This window comes from Belonocnema kinseyi, chromosome 7 (assembly GCF_010883055.1).
Source record: "Belonocnema kinseyi isolate 2016_QV_RU_SX_M_011 chromosome 7, B_treatae_v1, whole genome shotgun sequence".
Taxonomy (NCBI): Eukaryota; Metazoa; Arthropoda; class Insecta; order Hymenoptera; family Cynipidae; genus Belonocnema; species Belonocnema kinseyi.
Window position 1 is genome coordinate 49778378 of NC_046663.1, and position 23610 is coordinate 49801987.

Here is a 23610-nt window from a genome sequence, read left to right on the forward strand (position 1 = left end):
AAATTAAATTGCAATTATGACTCTATTTGCTGTTAAAGTTTTTGTTTAAAATATAATAGGATTGAAATTGCCTGAGAAAACAAAAATGACCGCGTGCGTGTTTATTTTCTGATATTTATAAATAGTATTAATCTGATAAACCACAAATCAACTTGACTATTTATACTGCTATATTATGATAATACTCTAATGATGGTAGCAGAGACTGGCGGTGAATGCCACACGTGACAAATTGTTTGAAGCTACTGAATGAGCGTTATTGATAATTATGAGGGCACAAGTAGTACTGTATACATAAGTAGATTTTTATTTGGTCATTTAAATTTGATGGCCTAACATCTGACATAATTTTACCATTTCTCGACAGATTCGTTCTCTTCAAACGACACTATGATAAATATGTGGCATTGTCTGCCAAGTATGAGGAAGCGAGAGGGATGGCCTATTATCTGGAGGAACGTTATCATGAGGTCAAGGTGAGTACGCAATATCCATTGATAAATTTCTATAGCACTCCCGGCTCGAAAGGTAAACTTGTAAAGGCTATCTTTACACTTCAAAGAATACATTTTGAAGAAAAAAAATGTAAATAGAGACCCAATAAGTATATCCAAATATTTTTTGGTATAAAAGTCATCCTTTTGGATGTAAATGAACTTTTTTGTTGAAAAGTCTTTTTTACTTGAAAATTCGAACATTTATTCAAGTATTTTATCGACAAATTAATTATTCTGTTAAACATTCAACTATTTTGTTAAAAAGTCATGTTTTTTTCCAACAATTTTTGTTGTTGTTTAAAAATGTACTGTATTATACAAAATTCGTCTTTTCGCTTTACAGATTTCTAAAATAGTGGAAATTTCTAAAATTCTAAAATAGTCGAACATTAAAGTATTTTGTCAAAAAGTCCAATTTTTTGTCGAAAATATAACTGTTTGATAGAAAAATCTTCCTTTTGAATTGAAAATTAATTGTTTTTAGTGGGAAGAAATGTTTTTTGGTTGAAAATCAACTTTTTTTTTATTAAAAAGGTTGTAGCTTAATCTTCTTTGTTTGAAAATTCAACAATTTGGTTAAACTAAAACTATTTTGTTGAAAATTTAATTATTCTGTTAAAATGCAACTATTTTGTTGAAAGGTCATTCTTTTAGTCGAGAATTCATCTTCTTTAGCTCGAAATGTGAAGTTTCGTTGAAAATTGAACTATCTTTTGGAAAATTGTTCTTTAGACTTTAAGATTCCTAAAATAGTGCTATATTGTACAACATTTCTATTTTTAATAATTTATTGTCCAATTTGCCTAAAAAATCGCCCTATTTTCCCTTTTTTGAGATAATTTGGGACTGTGAATTCCGCAAATTGTTTCCCAAAACAACTGGTACGATTTCCGGAATGATTATATTTAGGCCATTCAAATTTTCTGCTTTTCTTGAAAAGAAATATTTAAATTAATTAAGGCCCCTTAATTTGTTACCGCAGGTACAACTCAACTTTGTCAATTTCTTTTAGGTATTAATTTCTGAACATTTTATTTCTGGCCTTAAAGAAGGTCTGAATAGCATCCTTGTAAACGAAACGGTACAAAAATGAAATATAAAATATCTGACATTTCGTTCTCACAGTTGAAATTAGTCTTACAAGCCTGGTATATAAAAAGCAACAATGATTCTTGAGTCGTGCCAAGTTATTTTCCTCGTTCATTCAATAGAGCCTTTGTCGCGGTTTACTTAACATTATACGTTGAATCGTTTTAGGCATCACGCTCCAGTAAGAAGTACACCCTGAACCGTAAAAAATAATACATTCATGTCAATTAGATTAATTAAAAAGACGATTATTTTCGGTTTTCTGAGGTTCCAATTAGAGCAGTGTCGATAAATCTATATTAGCCGATTCTGGTGTAACAGATGTAGAAGTTTGTCTAGTTATCATGTCATTAAAATAAGCATCTTTGCTCTATGGAAATTGATCGTCCCGTTTACTTTTCTCTTTAAGTGCATATCTTCGAGGCCAAGCTCTAAACGTAAATTGGAGACAAGGATGTTTTAAATACGTATTTAGTGCGACACACATTGCAACGGTGCAATAAACCGTCATAATTTTTTTTTGCACAAAGAGTGAGGTCGTAGGTCAGAGAAAATCTGGAGATCAGGGAATTTTGTTGGCCAGGGAAATGTAAGGGGTTTTGAAAAAAAATGTTAAAAGTCAGGGATAAGCACTTTAATTCAGGCCTATACTTATTTCTATAAGTTGTCTTGAATTCTTTTGAAATATTTGAGGGGTTTTATAGGATTCCTTAAATTTGTAACATATTTCATTAATTTGAAGGCATTTTAATTGATTTTTATTGAACATTTTGTTAAATGTTTTCAGAGTATTAAAAAACATTCTTAAGAATTTTCAAGAGCTTTAAAAATTTTCAAAATGTTTGAAAGGATTAAAAGTATTTAAGAGTATTTTTAAATTGAAGGTACCAATAAAAAATTCCTTAATATCTTTTTATTATTATTGGGAATAATAATAAGGTTTCAAGGGATTTTTATTTTATTCCAGTAATTTAATAGAATCTCAGAGGATTTAAAATGTTTTAGGGAATTTTAAAAGACGTCGAAAAGAATCTTTAAAACCATAAACTCAGAGAAAATCAAAATGTGTAACAAAATTGCACAAGAAGCGAAATTTTCTGGGGTATTTTAAAAGATTCCAAAAAATTTTCCATTTATTTCAGTTAATTAATAGGATTCAAAGGATTATTTTAAATGTTTTAGGATATTTCTAATATTCCAAGGCATTTTCATGAGCTTTAAATAATTTTGGAGCGATTTCACAAGTTTTGAAAAATTGTAGGGAATTAAAAAATATTCTAAGGTATTTTTTAATGATTTCAATAACTTCAAAAGATTTAAAAGTATTTAAAACAAAGTTTTAGTTTAGTGTATCGTAAAAGATTCCAATATATTTTCAAGTCATTATTAAAATTGCAAGGAATTTACATATTTCAAGTGTTTTAAATTCACTTCAGTTTTTTTTTATTCAACTTGAATTTTGATTAATTTTATCGAATTATTTTCAATTTTCTTAAATTTTTATAAAATTTTCTCCAATTTGATTGAAATTAATTGAATCGTTTTGTTGGTTTTTTTTTTTTAAATTGTATTCTGAGTCAGGTGAAATAATTTGAATGGTTTTGAAGTCTGATAAAATTTTGCTGAATTCGTTAAAGTTCACTTAAGATCCTTATGAATTTCATCGAAATTAAAAGTGTTAAAAGATTAGAATGTTTGTCTTTAAATATTAATTAATTTCTGAAAGCCCCGCTGATATAATTAGTTGACGCTCTACCCATGAATAGTTGCGTTCTCGGTTCAAATCCGGGGCGTGGTAGATTTTCCTGGTTTCTCCAAAAATTGTTGGCTCAGTAATCGGAAAATTGAACATCAGAAACGAATTAATTATCCTGGCCCACAAAAAATTATACTCTTTATTTGAATATTAATGTTTAGGGGAAATGAAAAATTAGTCAGAGATGTCAGGGAATTTTAAATATTAAAATTTTCGGCAACTCTCTCAGCCAAAACCTGGTTTTGTGCTAATTTTATTGCTAGTTTCAGGATGATCGTGCAGCGACTATGAATTTACTTGTTGGTCTTATAATAACTGTGAGAAAATAATCTTCTTTCTAAACGATTTTCTCTCGTGTCCCAAAAGAGAAATTAGTTTTTCAAAGACCATCTCGTGTTATTATAGTTTGAATAGGAAATCATTGACGTTCTGCTTTTAATAAATACTTTCTCTAAGTCGATAGAATAGAGCTTCTCATGGAAAATGAATATTTATTTCATAACTTCGAAATCGGAACAGAGCGAGTAATGGCAGATGCGGTGTCCGTTCGTCGTCGAGAAGCGGAAATGTTTGTACGAGTCGTAAACGGTATTACCGGTGGTTCGTCGAACGTTTTACTTTTTAAAGAAAATTGCCTCAAGCACTTATAGTTACGCTACTAACTCGGCTATGTTCTACAATCTACTCCGTTCCATAGATACAAGCAGAACTTTGTACAGCGAAAATCGTTATTTTCCCGATAGAACGGTGTATTACTGCCAGATTCAAGTTCTCAACATTCCTTTTCCAATTGCACTTAATTTTTTTCAAAATTCAACCGTTTGGTTGAAAATGGATCTTGATAGGTTGAAAATTCAATTATTTGGGTAAAAATACTACTAGTTGGTTGTAAATGTAACTGTTTAGTCTAAAATTAATATCTTTTTGTGATTCAACCACATTCAAATATGGATTTTGTGATTGTTTTGAAGATTATGGTTACGATAAATCCAGAATCTTGGACCTGTTTCTCCTCTCATCCATCCCAGCGGCGCGGTGTCAATTCTCGGAATCATTAAATCCAGATTCGGCTGTATTTAAATAAAAAATCATCTGTCTTGATTGAAAAATAACTATTTGCTTAAAAATAAATTTGTATCGGTTAAAAATTTAATTATTTGGTTTAAAAATTAACTGCATTGTTGAAAATTTATCTGTTTTGCTTGAAAATGTAACTGATTTATTAAACATTTGTCTTTTTAGACAGAAAATTCGACCGTAATTAACTTCGCATGATAAACTTTACACAAATATCGGTTAAACTTTCTTTGGTTTTTCCATGACAAACACATGTTTTTTGAAAGACGCGAAGTTGGCTAAACAAAACTTTATCGCTCTAAAAAATTTCCTGCAACAAATTTTATTCTTAGTTTTTTCTGTGTTGAAATAATTTTCTGAATATGTTTTGTTTAAAATTAATCTTGTTTCTTGTTGAAAATACAACTTCCCAATCCATTTTTTTGAACCTGGATGACTTTTTGTTAATCATTATTTTTTGGCGTCAATTCAGCAACACTTCAGCTTCGGAGTGGACTTTTGCTCCACCTTTAAATAATAATGTCGCTTTTACAGAATGCTTTCGTTCAAAAATCATCCTATTTCCTCTATTTTGAGAGTATTTTACGATGTGAAGTCTGAAACTTCAAGAAAAATTTATTCGCTAATGTTTTCATTCTTTATTTTAATTCGAAAAAAATTATTTTTTTACAATCCGCGGCAGTCTTTATCAATTTTAGATTAGTTACACATTAAGATTGTCCACTTGGAAATCCATTTTCTCGGGCCTGATGCATGACTTTTTTAATCACTCTTTTGTAGCAATTTGGGATCAGACTTCTGTTTCCTTTCTAAATATTAATTTCGATTTGACAGAATGCTTTATCGCTGTACCGGAAAATTCACATTTTTTTGGTTATCTAGTTCTACACTGCCACCTTTCATTTATTCCTCTATTATTCTCTCATTTTCTTGAAAAATTACTCTATTTCCCCTCTTTTGAGAGCATTTTAGGTTGTACAGTCAATTTTTTTTTTCATATGAACTTCCGGAACTTTGGTAATCTTTGGATTGGATTAGAAAGGAAATTCATTTAATAGCATTTTCAGCTAGGTTTATCCTGTGAACGAGGTGTGTATCATTAATGATCATAAATCACAATGGATTTAAACGTGTAGCAAGCTCCAAGTATTGGGATAGGCGAAGAATAGTCATATAATAGTTCGAATGAAATTTCTCCCCGAGGGAAACGACCGTTGACCCCCCATGAGATTCTTAGATACAACTCTGAACCAGCAAATATCCTATATCGCCCCCAGCAGGTATATCGTGTTAATATAAACGTGTGTGAGAAAGTTTAATCTCATATATAATATAAAATATATGCACTCTACGCTTAAGACGCAGGTCGTAAAACTTTCAAATAAACCTACAATGCGGTAAAAGCAAAGTGCAATCCTGATGCAATCAGCTAACTTCTACCTATAGGAATTAAACTCTCGATAATTTATACAGACTTCAAAATTTAGCACCTTCTCCCACTTTGGTGAGAATTACTCTTTTTTCTCTGATTTTAAGAAAATTCCCCTTTTTCTCTATTTTGTTGCTTAAATGCGAACTGAATTAGTAGGAGCCAGTAAAAAGAAAGTTCAACAGTTTTTTTTAGATAATTTCCGTTTTTGGCTTAAAAATTCCTCAATTTGGTTGAAATTTATTTTGTTTCTTGACAGAATAATATTTCTTAGTTGTAAATTTATCTTTTTGGTTTGAAAATATATCTCTTTAGGTTAAAAATTTACATTTTTCGTGGAAAATTGATCTGTTTTTGTTGAAAGTTTAATTATTCTGCTGAAAATTCGTCTTTTTAGTTGAATTCAACTATTTTGCTTAAAATTCCTATATTAAAAAAAAAAATTCATCTACTTAGTTTAAAATTGAACTGCTTTGTAAAAAATGCATTTTTTATGTATTTTTTTTACTAAATGTATTTGGTTCGAAATGTAACTACTTTCCTTGAACTAAACTTTTTTAAATTCGTATTTCAGGGCTGAACGTTCAACTATTTTTTATAAATTTTGTGTTTTGTCGTATTCAACTGTTTTTTTGTTCTTTATTGGTCGGCAGCTCAATTATTTGGTTGAAAGTTTAACTACTTTATTTTAAAAAAAATGTTGTGCGAATTACCTTTTTTAACTAAAAATTTAAATATTCTCTCTTCGGTTGAAAATTGATTACCTTTTCAGTTAAGAATTGATTAGCTATTTAGTTAAAAATCTTCCCGGTGGAGAATTCAGCTCTTTGTCTTGAAAATTCATCGGGTTGGTTGCATTTTTTTCTGTTGACTGAGAATTTGTTATTGGTTGAAAATGCAACTATTTGTTTCAAGTTGAACTTTTTGTTGGCAATTAATATTTTCGGGTTGAAAATTATTTTTTTATGTGGAAAATTCATTTTTACAGGTAAAAAATTCATCTCCTTTGGTAGAAATTTCATCTTGTTTGGTTGCAAGTACAACTGTTCGATTAAAGATTAATCTGTTTTTGTGAAGGATTCAATTATTTCGTTGAAAATTAACATTTTTTAGTGGAACTTGAATTGTTTTGTAGAAAATTAGTTGTTTCTTTTTTTTTTTTTGAAAATAATGTCTTATTGTAGATATTATATCATTTTTGGTTATTGAAAATACAACTAATTGATTACAAATTAATCTTATTTTGTTTGAGGATTAAACTATTTCGTTGAAAATTAACTTTTACCAATTGAAATTTTTGGGACGAAAATGAATATTTTTTTAGGAAAATCGCATGGTTGTTGTGTTTTGAAAATGCAAGTGGTAGATTGGAAATTAATCTGTTTTTTAGGATTCATCTTCTTTTTGGATTAAACATTCAACTAATCTATTTATTTGAATTTTTCTTTCTTGAATGAATAATCTTTCTTGGTTAAAAATTCAACGCTTATGTTGAAAAATTCCTCTTTGCAATTTTAAGATTTTACTGTTAATTTAAAAATTCAAATTTGTTGTTAAAAATTCGTCTCTTTTCCTTAAAAGTTAAAATTATATAAAATTTTTTTTTTTAATTTTTTATAAAACTTACTACTTTTTAAATTGAAAATTAAAAACTTTTTTATGGAAAATTCGTCTTTTCGGGTTGATAATGTAACTATTTTGTTGAAAATGTATATAATTCTACTTGAATTTTTAGGAAAATGATAATTAACATTATTTTTTTAAAAATGTATTCTTCTATTTTCGTGAAAAATCACTCTGTTCGCCCCTATTTTCAAAAGACTCTTTGCATAATGTTTCTGGACATCACACAATCTTTAATTTTATAATTCAAAGGATCCACTTGTATTGGGAAATCCCCAAAATGGTCGCGTCACATATTTGAGGACCCACTTTGCCTAGAGGTTTAATTGTTTTATATGAGGATTAGGTAACAGAGGATCGATTACTACCTTTGTTGGCGCCAGACTGGATTTAAATCTGCCATTCTTAAGCTCTTTCTAAGCACAAGCAGTTTACTTGATTCATAGTGAATCTGTTGAAACCTAAACCTTTTGAAAATTATTACCAGGTGTTTTCAGACTTAGTTTTTCCAAGATTTTGTGTGAGGTACAGAAAAACCTATATGAAAGTCATGTGATGCTCGTTATCGTGAATTAGATTTATGCATTAATGCGTGCACTTGCACATCTTTAGGCTCGAGAATTTATTCTAGAAGTCTAGAGTCTAGACCTATCTAGTCTAGAAACGATTCCGAGAGAAGCTTCTCTTCCGCATTGAATATAGCTCGCTATTATTAAGCCGGACTTCCGGGTAGCACGAGCGGCACATTCAAATTTAATCTGTCTAGCACACTTGCAGCAGCCAAGTACTTCTTCTACAAGCTGTAATCGCCATGTTAAGTAAGAGGATTTTATCTTATCAACACCTACCAAAGTTTAAGATTTTACCCTTCTGGTTTCTGAAAAATGTGACAGGTTTACGAAGAATTTAAAACTTGTGACGAGATAGGAAGGGTTTCGTAGGGCTACACTGTCATGCATATGAAATAAAGCGTATCTGCAGTTTCTATAAGTCGCATATCACTTTTAAGAATCTTTGAAGTAATAATAAAATGTTCGTGATTCTAATGGTGTTTTATTCGACATCCATTTTGGAATACGATTACGTCATGGATGATCATAAACACGACGAGAATTCAAACTATTTTAATCCCTTTTTAAATATTCGTAAAAGTGACGCAGGTGACTTATCCGAACTGCAGATACGTTCTTTTATTTGCACAGTAGTACATGATTCAAGAGTCATTCCCAACCATGAAAACCAGATTTTTCCACTTTCATATTTTTTAAGGCCATTCGACGAGTGGGTCACGTGACCAGATTCCTATCTTATCGGCATTTTTTTTATTTCCTAACTTATTTTCGCACGAACTCCCACATCAAGTTGAGAAATTGGGATACTAAATAAAAAGTACTAAGAAAGGTGGGTCTGGTCCTAAATTTTTATAATTGTGAAAAGTTTTTTTTGTAAATAATTTTCTTTTTGCTTTTTTCATAATTATTAAAATTTAGTACCAAACCCACGTTTCTTAGTGTTTCTTATTTATTATCCCAAATTTTCAAGTCGATGTGACGCTTTGTGTGAAAATAAGTTAGGAAATAAAAAATGTTTCAGTGAGGTAGGAATCTGGTCACATGACCACACTGGCACATGGCCTTAATCAGTGATATAAAAAAAGAGAGTATGACACAACAAATTTTATTTTTGAGAAATTTCATTTAAATCCGCTGTGTCATTCAATAGACATTTTTGGATTTCAAATTTTTTTATTCACTCAGAAGACTAAAATTCTTTTGAATTTCATCAAATTTTCATTAACTCCTATTTACCTCATTTGAATGGAACTTTTTGGGATTATAAGAATTTTTGCCATTCACGTGAATTGTTTTGAATTCGCCGTGAATTCTTATTACTTTATACGGAATTTTTTCCAACACTTTGGTACTCAATGATGTAAAGATTTGGAAACACCAAATCAAACCATTCTTCGGCGGCAAAATAAAAACAAATTAGAGCTATCAATTCAACTCCATTTATTTTTAGAACAAAAATTAAAACTTCGACGACGTTTCGGCATCACTGCGTGCCTCTTTCAGAGTATCTAAATAATAATCATAATAAGCGAATACATAATTAAAATAAATATAAATAGTTAAAAATATATATAGTTAAAAAAATATTTTAAAAAACGTCGAAGTTTTAATTTTTGTTCTAAAAATAAATGGAGTTGAATTGATAGCTCTAATTTGTTTTTATTTTGCCGCGACCGTAAGACAGAAGAAATAATTTTTCTACAATTCATTTGAGTATTCTGTTTAATTCCTTTAAATTCACCCTACATTCTTTAAAAGTCTCATGAAATACACTGAATGCCCTGGATATTTTTTGGATTTACATTTTGTTTTTCAATTAGCCCTCAAGTATAATTTTTTTTTATTTCAACAATTTTTCCATTGACTGACTTATTTTGAATTCACCCTGAATTAATATTAATTTACACTGTTTTTTCGAATTCCTTGATATTCTGTTCTTTTAAATTCACCTTGAATTTGTTTATCTTAATTCAATGCATTTATTCAATTCAGTTCTCTTGCAATTTTAAAAAAATGTATCTAATTTCCTTTAAATTCATCAAAATTTACGTGAATTTGATTTAGTTCGTTTTTTTTTTTTTTTTTTATATTTGCTGATTTTTTCAATTAACTTAAATTCTATTCAATTTATCCTGAATTATGTTCACTCCCATTTTACCCAATTTTGTGGACATTTTTTATTTTAAATATTCTGTTTAGTTCACTCTTATTCTTCTGAATCCTTATGAATGTATCTTGAATGGTTCGAAATTCTTTTAAATTCTTTGTAATTCTCTTTAGTTTTTGTATTCATCCTTCCACTTGAATTCTAAATTCACTCAATTCTACTCAACTCAATGGATTTTTCTTTATTTACAAAATTTCAATTCATCCTGAAGTATAATTCAAAGTCTCCTTGAAAATTACCTTGATTTCGTTGCATTTTTGTATTTTACTTAAGTTCTTCTACATTTTTTTTCAATTTTAGTCACTTTGGGTAAGAAATTAGCTCGGAAATTATGCACTTTTTTTAGTTTAAATATTTATTTTTTTTTTACTGTTTCTGTCATTATTTTAGGAATTATTAATATTTTCTACATAAATGCTTGTTGGGTTTGAAATTTGTTGAGGATTGTTCACTTTGTTTCCCCTGCAATCTGCATGATGCATGATAGAATATCAGTGTAGCATCTTACTGAAAATTCAAAGGCTTCAGAGTATATATACAAAGAATGTTCTTTTAAAGCCTTCCGCGGGAAGAGATTCCTTTATTAATCGCCGTGAATATAAGAACCGGCTTAGGGTCTTGGTATGTACAGTAAGTACATCCAGCTGTGTATAGGTATAATCTCAGGGTGAAGGAAGGGGCTTTCCACGCATTAAGGAGGTCTTAGTCAACGTGAGACCTCGTTTTTACAGCAGCCTGATAATATATCGCGACCTTAAAACTAATCCAGCCATCTGAATCTCAAAATAATTAGACTCTAACAAATATTTCAAAATTCATCACGTTTTCATTTATTGAGCACGGAGAGAAATTGGTTTTCAAATCCAAGATTGATAAAGTAACTTATGCAAAACTAGGTCACTAACATTTCAAACAAATTAATGAGGGAAAAGTCGCTCTAGGTTCTAAGGGTCTTTTAATTAATTTCGTCCGGAAACAGTTTATTATATCCATCCGTTTCTTGATTTAAATGTTCTTAATAAACAATGTAAAGTACCTTTTCACATATCTCTTTAAAGAAAATTTAAGAGACGAAATTAATTTTATTATTGTACTGTTGTAAAATATCACTAATGGACTCCTAACTTAAAATAAAAGTTACAAATTTTTATCACATATTAAGCAGAATATGGTTTCAAATGTGGTAATGAAGAGCTTTCAGAATATCTTTTTGGCCAATTCTGATAAGTTCAAATGACCAACTACACAAATTATCCTAATCTTGTTTCCCCTGATGTCTTCGTTTGAAAAGTTAATTTTCATCAAAGACAAATTTTGTTTTTATTTTTCAACATTTCTGCCCCGCCCAACAAACATCATCTGCGCGACACGTTTTTCAAAGGAACGTGATTCATGGTGAAACTCGATTCTCAGCTACGTGACTTGGTCACAAGTGCTTGTATTTAGGTAGCCACTGGACCCTCTGTGAAGTCTCATTACAACCAAATCCCGCATTTATTTTGGTCCCTCTATTTTGCAGAAAATAAATGAGTCAGTTAAGACGCACGAAATATTATATAATTTCAGACTACAAACTTTCCCCATTACCCACTTTTTACTACTTTTAAAGAATTAATCTATTTTCACTGTTTTGAGTAAACATTCAATTTTTAGCTTTTTCACATAAATTCGAACTGGATTAATAGATCTAATTCTAGTCTTATTTTTTGGTTCAGAATTCATCCTTTTTGCTTAAAAGTTCTACTATTTGGATGATAATTTAATTATTTTGTTGCAAAGTTGACTATTTTGTTGAACAGACATAATTTTTTGGCTGAAAGTTTATCGTTTTTAGATAGAAAAACTAAGTATTTTGTAAAAGTTGTTTTTGTTGTTGAAATTTAATTTTTTCAACTAAATGCTTAACTATTTCATTTTTGGTTGAAAATAGGTCGTTTTTACTTGAAAGTTCAACTATTTGACTTTAAAATTACACTATTTGCACAAGATTATCCTTTTTGTTCAAAAATTTAAAAATTTAATTAAAATTTTATTTCCTCTTCACAGAAAATGTTTACTATGATAGAAAATTTCAATCTTTGACGAAAATTAGTTTTTTCAGTTTGAAAATTCATTTCTTTTGGTATAAATTTGATGTTTTTTGTTAAAAAATGTAATTTTTTCGCCAAACAGAAAACAATAATCAGTTTTGGTTAAATTCAACTGTTTTTAATTCTAAATAAAAATTTTTTTCGTGAAATATCAACTATTATATTTTGCATTCTGAAATTCATCTTTTGTGGAAGATTCGTCGTATTATTTCAAATTAATTTCATTACGTAAGAATGTATTATTATCGTCGAAAATTCAACTATTTGGTTCAAATTTAACTTTTATGTTAAAAATTTATATTTGAGGGTTTAGAATTCAACTGTTTTGTAGAAAATTCTGATTTTGGCTTGAAAATTCAAGAATTAGGTTGACGTTTTTTATTTCTCTTCACTGAAAAGTCTTCCTTGGTAAAAAAATTCAACTCGTTGGTTGAAATTTCGTCTTTTCTGTGTAAAAAGTCATCTTTTTGGTAGCAATTTGATCTTTTTGGGTTCAAAATGAAAATAAAATATATTATTATCGGAAAAAAATCAATCATTTAGTTCAAATGTGACTTTAGTTTAAAATTCAATTTTTTGTAGAAAATTTGCCCTTTTTGTTTTAAATCAAAATTTTTTTATCAACCATTATATTTTTCGTTTTTTGTTCATTTTTTGTGTAAGATTCGTCATTATAGTTAAAAATTTATCTCCTTTGTTGAAATTGAAGTTTTTTTGTTAAAAACTCGTTTTTTTGTTCTTGTTTAAAAAATATGTTTTCACTGAAAATTTAACTATTCCATTTTTGGCTGAAAATTTTATTTGTTTATTGGAAAATTTAAAAACTTGTTTAAAAGTTTATTTTTTTCATGAAAATGTACCTGATGATTGGGAATGCATCTGTATGGGTAGAATATATAATTATTTTGTCGAAAATTAAAATAGTTGGTTAAGAAGTAATCTTTTTGGTGCAAAATTCGTCTTTTTAGATTAAAAATTCGTGCTTTTGGGTTGAAAATCCATAATTTTTGTGAGAGAAGTTTTGTCTTTAAATTTATCTTTCTAGCTTAAAATATAATTGCCTTCTAAATTCTAAATAGTTCGTTGCTTTGGCTTAAAAATTCAACTTTTTTTTTATATGCATCTTTTTCCGTTGGCAATTAAATTTTTTTCTTGATTGATAACATAACTTTAAAAAGGTTTTAAATTTATATAAATTAATAATACCTTCCAATTTTCATAATGTGATCATCTGAAGTTCGAGGTCATTCCTCCTTAAGTAAGAATGGGAGACAAAAAATAACTGGAATTTGCCGATATTATTTTTAGCTCAAATATTCCCGCGTTTAAATTGTTAAAGTTAAACGAATTCTCAGTCTTCTAAGGGTAGTAAAATATTCATTTTTTCACATGTCAATCTAGATTTTGCAAATATTTCAATTTCCTGAAACAGTGCCTATTGTCATTTACTCGACCTATTAAACTAATTTCTGGTGAATTGCGTTTGTTTAGATCATAACAAGACAGAAAATTCCAAAGACATTTTTTAAATCTGAAATTGGATAATAACGTTTCAAAAAATTGATTAACAGGAATTATCTGAGTGGATGATTTTGATTTGCCTCCCAATAAAACTTATCCGGCGTGTCATAATTGTAGTTTTCATTTGTTTACAACGTTTTTATCCAACTTCGATCAAAATTATCTATAGGATTCACTGTGAAATGATTTAGAAACAAAAATTAATCGTGAGAATTGAGTAATGATGATTTGATGATTTTATAGCGAGTTGTAATCTATAATTACAATTTACTTCTTGTCGATTGGAAGGTTTCGTTATCGACAGAATTTCTGTACGAGTTCTCATCGATTCATTGTACGCTTAAGCAAGCATGGCAGCCCATTACTTATATATTTATAGGCTTCCCTTATAGGAACGCATTTTTCCTTTTTCTCGCGTTCCAGAGATAAAAAGATAAAGGTGCGCTGAGTCGCAGAACCATAATAATTACTCCGGTACCCTTCTATCGCAGGATTGGCTTATCGCAGGAGGAAAATTAATTTTAATAGCTTAGGAAAATGCTTATTTTTTATAATGCAATAATACTAGACCCAGAAAATAATCGCTATTGTCTAGACTTGAGATTACATAGTAATTACCTTCCTTAAGGTTTCTACATTCAAATTTCGATTCTTGACGCTGTAATTACACACCTAGTAATAATTGCTTCAAATTAGAATTTTAATTGTCTCATAATTTTAATATTTGACTTTTGGTGTCGCTTTTTTGCGATTATTTTATTTTCAAATCTAACTGCAAACTGAAGCAATACAATTTCCAGTTAAACAATGCCGATTTCTCTTGACTTGCGAAGCCTATATTTTTTCTTGATTATTTTTAAAGTCAGTGCCTGAATCCAGAGAGAAAGTCGAAATGTGGTCATGAAGAGACGCATTTATTTTACCCACAGAATTGTTCAGCATATCGAGATAGAGATGTGATATATCGTATGTGGTCACCCACAAATTGCTTTACATACATAGAAAATTCTGAAAATGTCAGAGAATTTTTTGTTGAAGTCACGGAGTTTTTTTGAGCGCGTGTATAATTTAAAAAAATATATAATTATAAAATTAAACACCAATCTTTGGAGTTTGGAACAATAACTTTCTATAACTGGATTTATATATTTTGTTGAAAATTCGTCTTTTTTAAACTAAAAATGTAACTGTTCTATTTCTGGTGGAAAATTTATATTTTTTAGTTGAATATTCAACTACAGTTAAACCCTTCAATAGCCCTCCCTTCTATAGCCCGTCCGCGGGGTGCGCGGGATCTGCGTTGAGCACTCAGGTGTGAACAGACAAAAGCAGAGCGGGCTATAACGAGTTAGTTTCCACCCAACGTCATACCCAAAATCGGCCCTATAGAAAAGTTTCACTGTATTTAGTTAAAAATTGCATTTTTTGTTGGTGGAAATTAATTTCTTAGCTGAAAATTTAACTATGTGGGTTAAAAAATCATCTATTTTGTTGAAAATTTCTTTTTTTTTTAAGTTAAAGTTTTAACTGCAAATTTCACTAAACCAGTTAATCATTCAATCATTTAAGTTCGTATTTCTTAATGAAACGTAATTTTTTTTTTAATTTTATGTTAAAAACTCAACAGTTTTACAGGAAATTCGTCTTTTTGGCTTGGAAATTCAACATTTTTTATGTGATATTTTTTCTGTATTTCCTGAAAAAATTGTATTTGGTTGAAAATTGAATTCAGTTTTTGAAAAGTCCTCTTTTAGGTTTGTAAATTAATTTTCTAACTGAAAATTGAATTGTTCTGCTTATTTTTGGAAATGTATCTTTTTCAGTTGAAAATTCGTCTTTTTGTTGTTTTGTTTTTTGTAACTGAAAATTTAATCAAAAGAAAAATTTATAAGAGTCAGGTAGAAAGGAAAAAAGAGAATTTCAAAATTGGGATTTTGTAATAAATCTGCCCCCCCCCCCCCCCCCCCCCATTGTCTTGTGTGATTTTTGGGTGGTCTCTATCGAGAATATAATAATAATAATAATAATAATGAATAATAAATAATAAATAATAAATAATAAATGTAAAATGCACATTATACAAGCTCTCTGAGAGGAAGTTGGAAATGATTTGTAAAGTCGTTAACTGGAACGGGGATCGTTACTATTGCTATTACAAGTGCTAGAGAGGCCTAACCTCTGTTTTCTTTAGATCGGAAATCTTTATGCCGCGAGAATCCTCTGCCGGATGATTCAAGGTACCGCAATAAAGAGGAAATACCTGCCTCGTTGAAAGATTACGGATCGCGAAAGAAGTCTTTTTCCCAATTCGTAGTAAACCTTTCAAACAAATTTTATATTAATGATTTATAGAAAACGTTTTAAATGTAGGCTGCATTCCAAATTTAGACACCAGGGAAAATTGGAAAGTGTAAAAAAATTGTGTCTGTTTAAAATTTTATATATATATTTTTTTTTTTGAAACTGGAGCGGAACTAAATTCACTTTCCATCTGGAAGATAAAAAAAATTTTCATCTTTTTAAATCTATACATTAGAACTTAGTGGTTAAAAATACAGAACCTTATTCTCGAATGAACAGTTTCTTCACAATAGTAAAAATATTTTCTTATTCTCATGGTTTTAAATTGATATTTTATGTATCGAATGCTTATTTGCACATACAAAAAGCGCTTACAATAGATTTACCTCATAAAGTTTGTGCTCAGTCAGCCCATACTTCACAATTTGCAAGATGCCAGTTGAAATTTCATATTCGACAGATTTATTAGCAATACCGGGCGTGCATAATAAAATAGTGTAATATATCTCGTCATCATAGCTTTCTAATGATAGTTCGAATTTCACCATAGCATTTGACATATTAAAAATTATTCACCACGGTATGTCAAGTTTATAATTTATTGCTCTGGGAATCTAAAGTTTAGATTCTAAACAAGCGAAGAAGCATGCCTTCGTCACGTTAATCTGAGCGCCATGCCAGAGTTCAGAGAAGAATCAATATTTGCAGAGCATATAAGACTGATATAAATAGCACAAAAATCATGTTTTCCGAAAGAGTTAATCTTCTTTCATTTACTCCATCACGTCATTCATAAAAATGGACATAAGTTTAAAGGCGAGGCTAAAAGTACGGACGCATTGTACTGGAAAAGAGAAGGGGAATCTGTCTCTGTAGTTTGTACGCAATTACGCTTAGACGCGGAATAAGTTAAAAAATGACAGGCTTCATAATCTTTTCCCGCTTTTTTTTTTTTTTAATGAATACCTTTTTTTACATTGTTTTTATGATTTTTCTAGTTTTGTTTCAAAATTCGACTATTCTGAGGAAAATTCACTTCTTTGTAGAAAATTGAACAATTTTGTTAAAAAGTTATCTTCTTTTGAAAAAAATTTAACTATTTTGTCGTACAATTATCCTTTTGGGTTCAAAATTATTTTTGGTTGAAGTTTAATTTATTTTGTTTGTAAATTAAGTTTTTTAGATTGTAAATTCAACTATTTGGTTTAAAATGAACTTTGTGATCGGTATATTGTGAAGACACCATTTTTTGTTAAAAATTCATCTTCGTAGTTTAAACCATTTAGTTATTTTTTGAAAATTCAACTATTTTCTTAAGAACTCATTTTTTTTGTCGAAAATTCAACTGGTTTAACCTTAATCTTTTCGATCGAAAATTGGTCTTTTTGGCTTTAAAATGTAACAATTTTGTTGTATTTTTTTATTATTGACAGAAATATCTATTTTGGTTTAAAATTCAAATCTTCTGTTGAAAATTCTTCTTTATATTTTTGTTTAAAAATTTGACTATTTAGTTGAAAATTCAAGTGCATTTTTTTCTTATCTGAAAAATCTATTTTAGCTGAAAATTCAACTCTTCTGTTAAAAATTCCTCTTTGTTGTTTCGAAATGTAACTATTTGATTAAAAATTTATTTAGTTGTTGAAAATTCAACTGCAATCTAAAACAATCATTTTTTGGTTTGAAAATTCAATTATTTGCTGGAAAATTCAATTGTTTTTGGTTGAAGTTTCATCATTTTTCTTTGGAACTTCATCTGTGTAGATTGAAAATTCAAGTATTTGGTTAAAAATTCAACTATTTTGTTAAAAAGTTATCTTTTTTGGGAGAAAATTCAACAATATATAATTATATAAAATGTATTCTTCTGGATCTAAAAGTCAACTGTTTTCTAAAACATTCGACTTTTTAACTTCACAACGCAATTTCTTTTGTTTAAAAGTCATCTATTTTGGTCAAGGATTAAGCTATTTTGTTCAAAATTCGCCTTCATTTGTTTAATAGAACAGTTTTAGATTTAAAAGGATTTTTTAAAATATCAACCATTACCTTTTTTGTTGAAAGTTTTGTTCTTAAAGATTCAACTACACTTGGTGAAAAATGGAACTACTTTGTTAAAGAAAAAAACAACATTTTATTGGTTGGAGATTAACTAATTCAGTTGAAACTTCATATGCTTGAAAAACTATAGTAATTTTGTTAAAAACAATTTTTTTATAATATTAATCTTTTGAACTGAAAATATCACTTCCATTGTTGGTTAAAAATGGATAATTTTCAATTGAAAATGAAACTATTTTGTTGAAAATCGATGTATTTTTGTAGTCTTCGTTGCTGGTTTTCTTTGGTGGTTCAAAATTTAACATCTCAGTTGAAAATTCCTTTATTTTTTTAGTTCAAAAATAATATTTTTTTAGTATAATTTTATTCCAAATATGTTTATTTCCCTATTATCGTGAAAAATCATCCTGTTTCCCCTGTTTCGAGAGCATTTTGGGCACTTAAATTTTGTTCATCTTTTTTCCACCTCATAAATTCATGGCTATAAATGATTTTGAATACTTGCTTAAAACTTATTTAAAAATCTTACTGAACGTTACTGAAAGCGGTTTCTAAATTTGACAAGACATTTGGTAAGAAATTTGGTGCTCTCTTCTAGCTTTATGATCCGATCATATCATGTTTATCTTGTCGAAATATATTTTTAACGACACGTTAAATCTCCTCGCCGATAACTTGATAAGTATGTATAGGAATGACAAAACCTGTCATACAGATATCAGATACTAGATTGCATAAATGGCTTAAATGTTTATCAACTATAATTCAGATAGTTTTTATGAATTGGACAAACATTTTGAAGGGACCATGAAAATCTAGAAAATGTTCGGATTTTCTGTTTGGGCTTCCTACCTCAGTTTGGAAGAAAACCCGAATTGCAGCCAATTCAACTTGTTCGTTAAAAGTAAAAAAAAAAAAATACATTCCGTGTGGTATCTTAACGGCACCTATTTAATTTATTGCTTTTAATCATTTTTAATTTTTTCATTAATTGTTTTTATAAAATTGAGCATAGGTTTGTAAAATTTTTAAAATTCAATAAATTCGGAAAATGCTTGAAGAATGTCGAAGAAGGAATAGCTAATCCGATGATTTACGAGCCTGAATAGCTTCCGCGTTAGTTTCCTTTGCAATGGACCGGAAAAGGTGTGGAAGGAAATAAATACTTGAGTCTTGACTTAAAACTTGAACATTTCACAATGTTTATAAAGAAGTGGAATCAGCTTAGACGTAGACTCAACCGTTGTAGATTTGAAACTCTGGCAATACAAAGATATAGTACAAAAGATATAGTACAAAGATATAGTACAAAAATGCAATTGCGGCAAATAATCAAAGAAATAATTTTAGTATTCTAACAGTTTCTGAAGAGGCGTTGGTCTTCATTCATTAGTATTTAGAACCACGTGTCTGACTTTAAAAATTCTAATCACACTATGATAATAGAAGTGAGACACGCGTGCGTCACTCTTTTGAGAGTTCAAATTGAATTGTCGAACATAATAGGAAATTTGTACCAAAGAAAGACAGGTATTCTTCTCCGTTATCTTCTCGTATTTTCGTACAGGATGATTATCGGCGCCAACCATCTTTATGTGTCGACAAGTCGGTACAAGCCCCTGACTGAGAGGGATGGTTTACGACTGACCATTGGCTCAGAGTGCTTAGACTTTTGAGTCTGGCCAAGCCCACAGCTTTAAAATTGACCCTTCGTGCTTAATCTCAATTTTAAAATCAATATCTAGAATCTTCAAGCAGTTTCCTAGTTTCCTGCACCTTCACTAGCACTCGTGCCAGAAGGTAAACAGATTTATGAATATGTTACTGAAGATAAGCAAGAATTTCAATTTTGATTGGAATGCCGGCTCCTTGGTGAAATCGGTGGAAACATCATTTCCTGACTGCATTTTATTGATATCAAAAGAAATTTTAAAAAAATTTTTAAAATAGAAGAAAGCTGTCGAGAATATGCGCTCGTTTTCAATCTTCATTGAGTAAAATAGGTATTAGGTACAAATATGTGGGTTTATGAAATATTCTGGTACTACTTTATTGGCTAGCACAAAAATGCACTAAGACAAAAAATGTCAATCAAAACTGGAATAGTTTAATTTTTTAGTAAAATAAAAAAATGAACCAAAAATAAACTAATTTTCAACCGAAAAAAAAGAATTCACAACGAAAAATGTAATAGATTAGGTGACTAGAATGTAACAGATTTTAATTTCAAACAACAAATAATTTGATTTAACCAGAAAAAAAAATAGTTGAACTCCCAAACAAAAGAGAAGTTTCAAACAAAAATAATTTTGTACAAAACAATTGCATTTTCAACAACGACTAAAAAAGGGGAAGTTTCAATTCTCAACGAAAAGTTATACTTTAAACTAAATAGTCGAATTTTCTAGATTTTTTTAAATTTCTAGGTAAAAAAAGAGGATTTAAAAAAAGTTAATTTTTAACCCAAAAAATTCATTTTCAATCAAATAGTTTAATTTTCGACCTAAAAATATATTGAAAGATGAGTTTTCAACAAAACAGTTGAATTTTCGATCAAAATAGTTGAGTTTAAACAAAATAATTTTCCCTTTGAGTTCTATTAGTTCAGTTCGCGTTTAAGCAAAAAAAAGCGGAGGAAAGGGAAAGTTTCTTGAAAACAGGGGAAACGAGAGGAATTTGAAAAAAGGTGGAAAAGTGGGGACTAGAGAAAAGAGTGTGAAGTGTCCTACTCTGTTTGTTGAAGTAACAATGCTGCTAGTAACACCAACAATAAAAATAGTTGTATCAAACAATAAATTAGCAGCGGCACATTTTATACTTTTATACACTTTACAGGCCCAATTGACCCATCTTGGGATCTTTAACTATACCTATTTTGTGCTTGCCTTTATAAATTTGTAGTCCTACCTCCAGGTCATAGGATCTTTTAAAATCTGGACGCAAAATTAGTTGGAAAATAGTTTATTCGTGTTCAATAAATATAATAATAAACTGCTAAATTATACATTTATCTTGGAATTTGTGAGCTGACTCATTAACAATTTTTTAGACTTTTTTTATTATGTAACTATAGTCTAGAATAAAACGAGACTTGCATTGAATTACAGACAGTGACAAAGAGAAGGATGTGACTTATTATATGGAAAAGTTGTTTGACGTAATATTCAAGTCCAGAGAGTTTTTAGCTCTAGAAGGTCTTGGTTGGCGAAGACTTTCGAGAAGATCGCCAGACCGTGAGAGCAGGTCATAGTTAACTGTTCACAGCGCGAAACAGCCACCTACGGCCATAATAATTAGTTTATCCGCTCAGAAATAGTCGACAAACTGTAGCAGTAGAACGTGCGAGAAATAGTAGATCCGTGACTTGAATTTGCGGTTAATTAAGCGGAAATAGTATCGACACGACACAATTCCTCAATCTGATAAGAAAAACGAAAATTCTCAGAAAACTGATTTCATTGTATTCCAGACGTTCCAGGGAATCAGAATAATCAAGAAGTCATCTGAACTGATTTTATCGATCTTCAGCTTTGTTTCGGAAAGCTTCATACAGGGTGACCGCAGGTCAGCGAAAGTTCTATAAATCAGGAAAGATCTATAAATCAGGGAAAAGTCCGTTCATTTTATTAGTCAGAGAAACTCAAAATTACAGATGTCAGAGAGTCCCGATAAGAATCACGCTTTAAGCAAGTATCAATTATAATCAGGGCTGCAACATAGTCATTTTTTAGAAACTTTTTCCAGATGAAGTCTCTATAGCCTCTTATTTTTAAATTAAAATATCACTTTAGTCACTTCTCTTTCAATCAGTTAACCAATGAGTTTGACCAATATTGAATTAAGGTCTAGACCTATTTCTGAATTTTCATGAATTCTTTATCAATATTGTAGGGCATTTTAAAAAATGTCAAGGAATTTGTAATATATTTAATAAACTTGAAGTCATTCTTAAGTATTTGAAAGATTTTTTGTTATTTTTTTTTTTTTTAATTCCAAGGAATTTTCAAAAGTGTAAATAGTTTCAAGAGGTTTCGAAAGAGTCGATAAATTTTGAAGGATTTGAAATATTTTAAGACATTTCCGGAGAATTCACCATTCATTTCCTTAAGGGCATGTGATACTTAGAAAATTGTCGATTTTACCAGTTTCAGGTTCCCCCAGCTTTTTTTTCTAGAATAATAAATATTTTGTCTTAAAAATTTGAAAAATAATAGCGAACATGCTAACGGACGTCCCCACACACTTTTTTTGTGGGTTAATTCAAAAAATTTTTAATTTAGCAAAATGTGATTAATTTGCATAGCGCTTAGGAAATAGTATCAATTTTCTCAGTGTTAGATTCTCCGACTTTTTTCCTAGGATAAGAAATATTTTGCCTTCAAAATCTGGGAAATGATAGCGAACATGCTAACGGGCGTCTCCACACAATTTTTTTTGTGTTTTTCCATCAAAAAATTTTTGATATTTCTAACACCGTGCGTGCATATTTCGAGGTTATGTGTGTTACAATTCATCCGAGCGTTACTTTCAAACTACACAATATTTTTGGCCGAAAACTTTGGACTTACAAATAAACATAGTAAATAATCTCCCGGAACTAACCTTGTTTGCAGGCAATCAAAAAAGTTTATTTCATAAATATTTTCCAGATTATCGGAAAGGCAGATATGAAAAAGACGTAACCTCAAAATAATGCATATGCATAAAATTTTTATTTAGCATAATACATTTTTGTTTGTTATTATCTCTCAAAAAAGAGTCTGGGGACGTCCGTTATGATATTTTATAGCATCTCCGAATTCAGTTTTTAAAAATTTTCATTTTTGTGGAAAAAAAGCCGGGGAAACTGTAAGTATCACATGCCCTTATTTTGAAGAGGTATCAAAGAATTTGGAAGATTTTAGGGTATTTTTTATGTTCTAAGGTAATTTCCAAGAACCCCAAAAAATTTCAAGGGATTTTAAAACATTTTAAAGGATTTTAAATATATATATTATGTTATTTTTAATAGATAAAAGTTTCCAGAGATTCAAAATATTCCAATTGATTTTAAATACGTAGGGTATTCGCAAGGATTGCTAGGAATTTTCAAAGGATTAACAAAATTTTAAGAAATTTTGAATCATTTAAAAATTTTCAAAAAAATTTGATGCGGTTTAAAATAATTTCCTAAAATTTCAGAAGATTTGGAAGGATTTTATGGGATCTATAAGTTTAAGAGATTTCAAGGAATTTTCAATTCTTTAAAGTAATTTAATTGGATTTCAAAGAATTTAAATATATGCTAAGGAATTTCCAAATAAAATTTAATCATTCGAAAGGGTTTCAAAGGATTTACCAAATTTTTTGTTATTTTAAATATTCCTAGACATTTTTAAGAGATTCGAGGATTCCTAAAATGTTTTATAATATTATAAAATTAATAAA

At 29.4% G+C, this 23610-nt stretch overlaps 1 protein-coding gene across 3 annotated transcripts in view; it reads left to right on the forward strand.

Annotated features, from left to right (window-relative positions):
* The window catches only part of LOC117176043, a 61259-nt gene that overhangs the window by 5687 nt on the left and 31962 nt on the right, over nt 1–23610 (forward strand). For all 3 annotated transcript variants that reach the window (XM_033366032.1, XM_033366033.1, XM_033366034.1), the window contains exon 2: nt 368–476. In XM_033366032.1, the coding sequence (XP_033221923.1) occupies nt 368–476 (109 nt within the window). The remainder of the gene's footprint in view (nt 1–367; nt 477–23610) is intronic.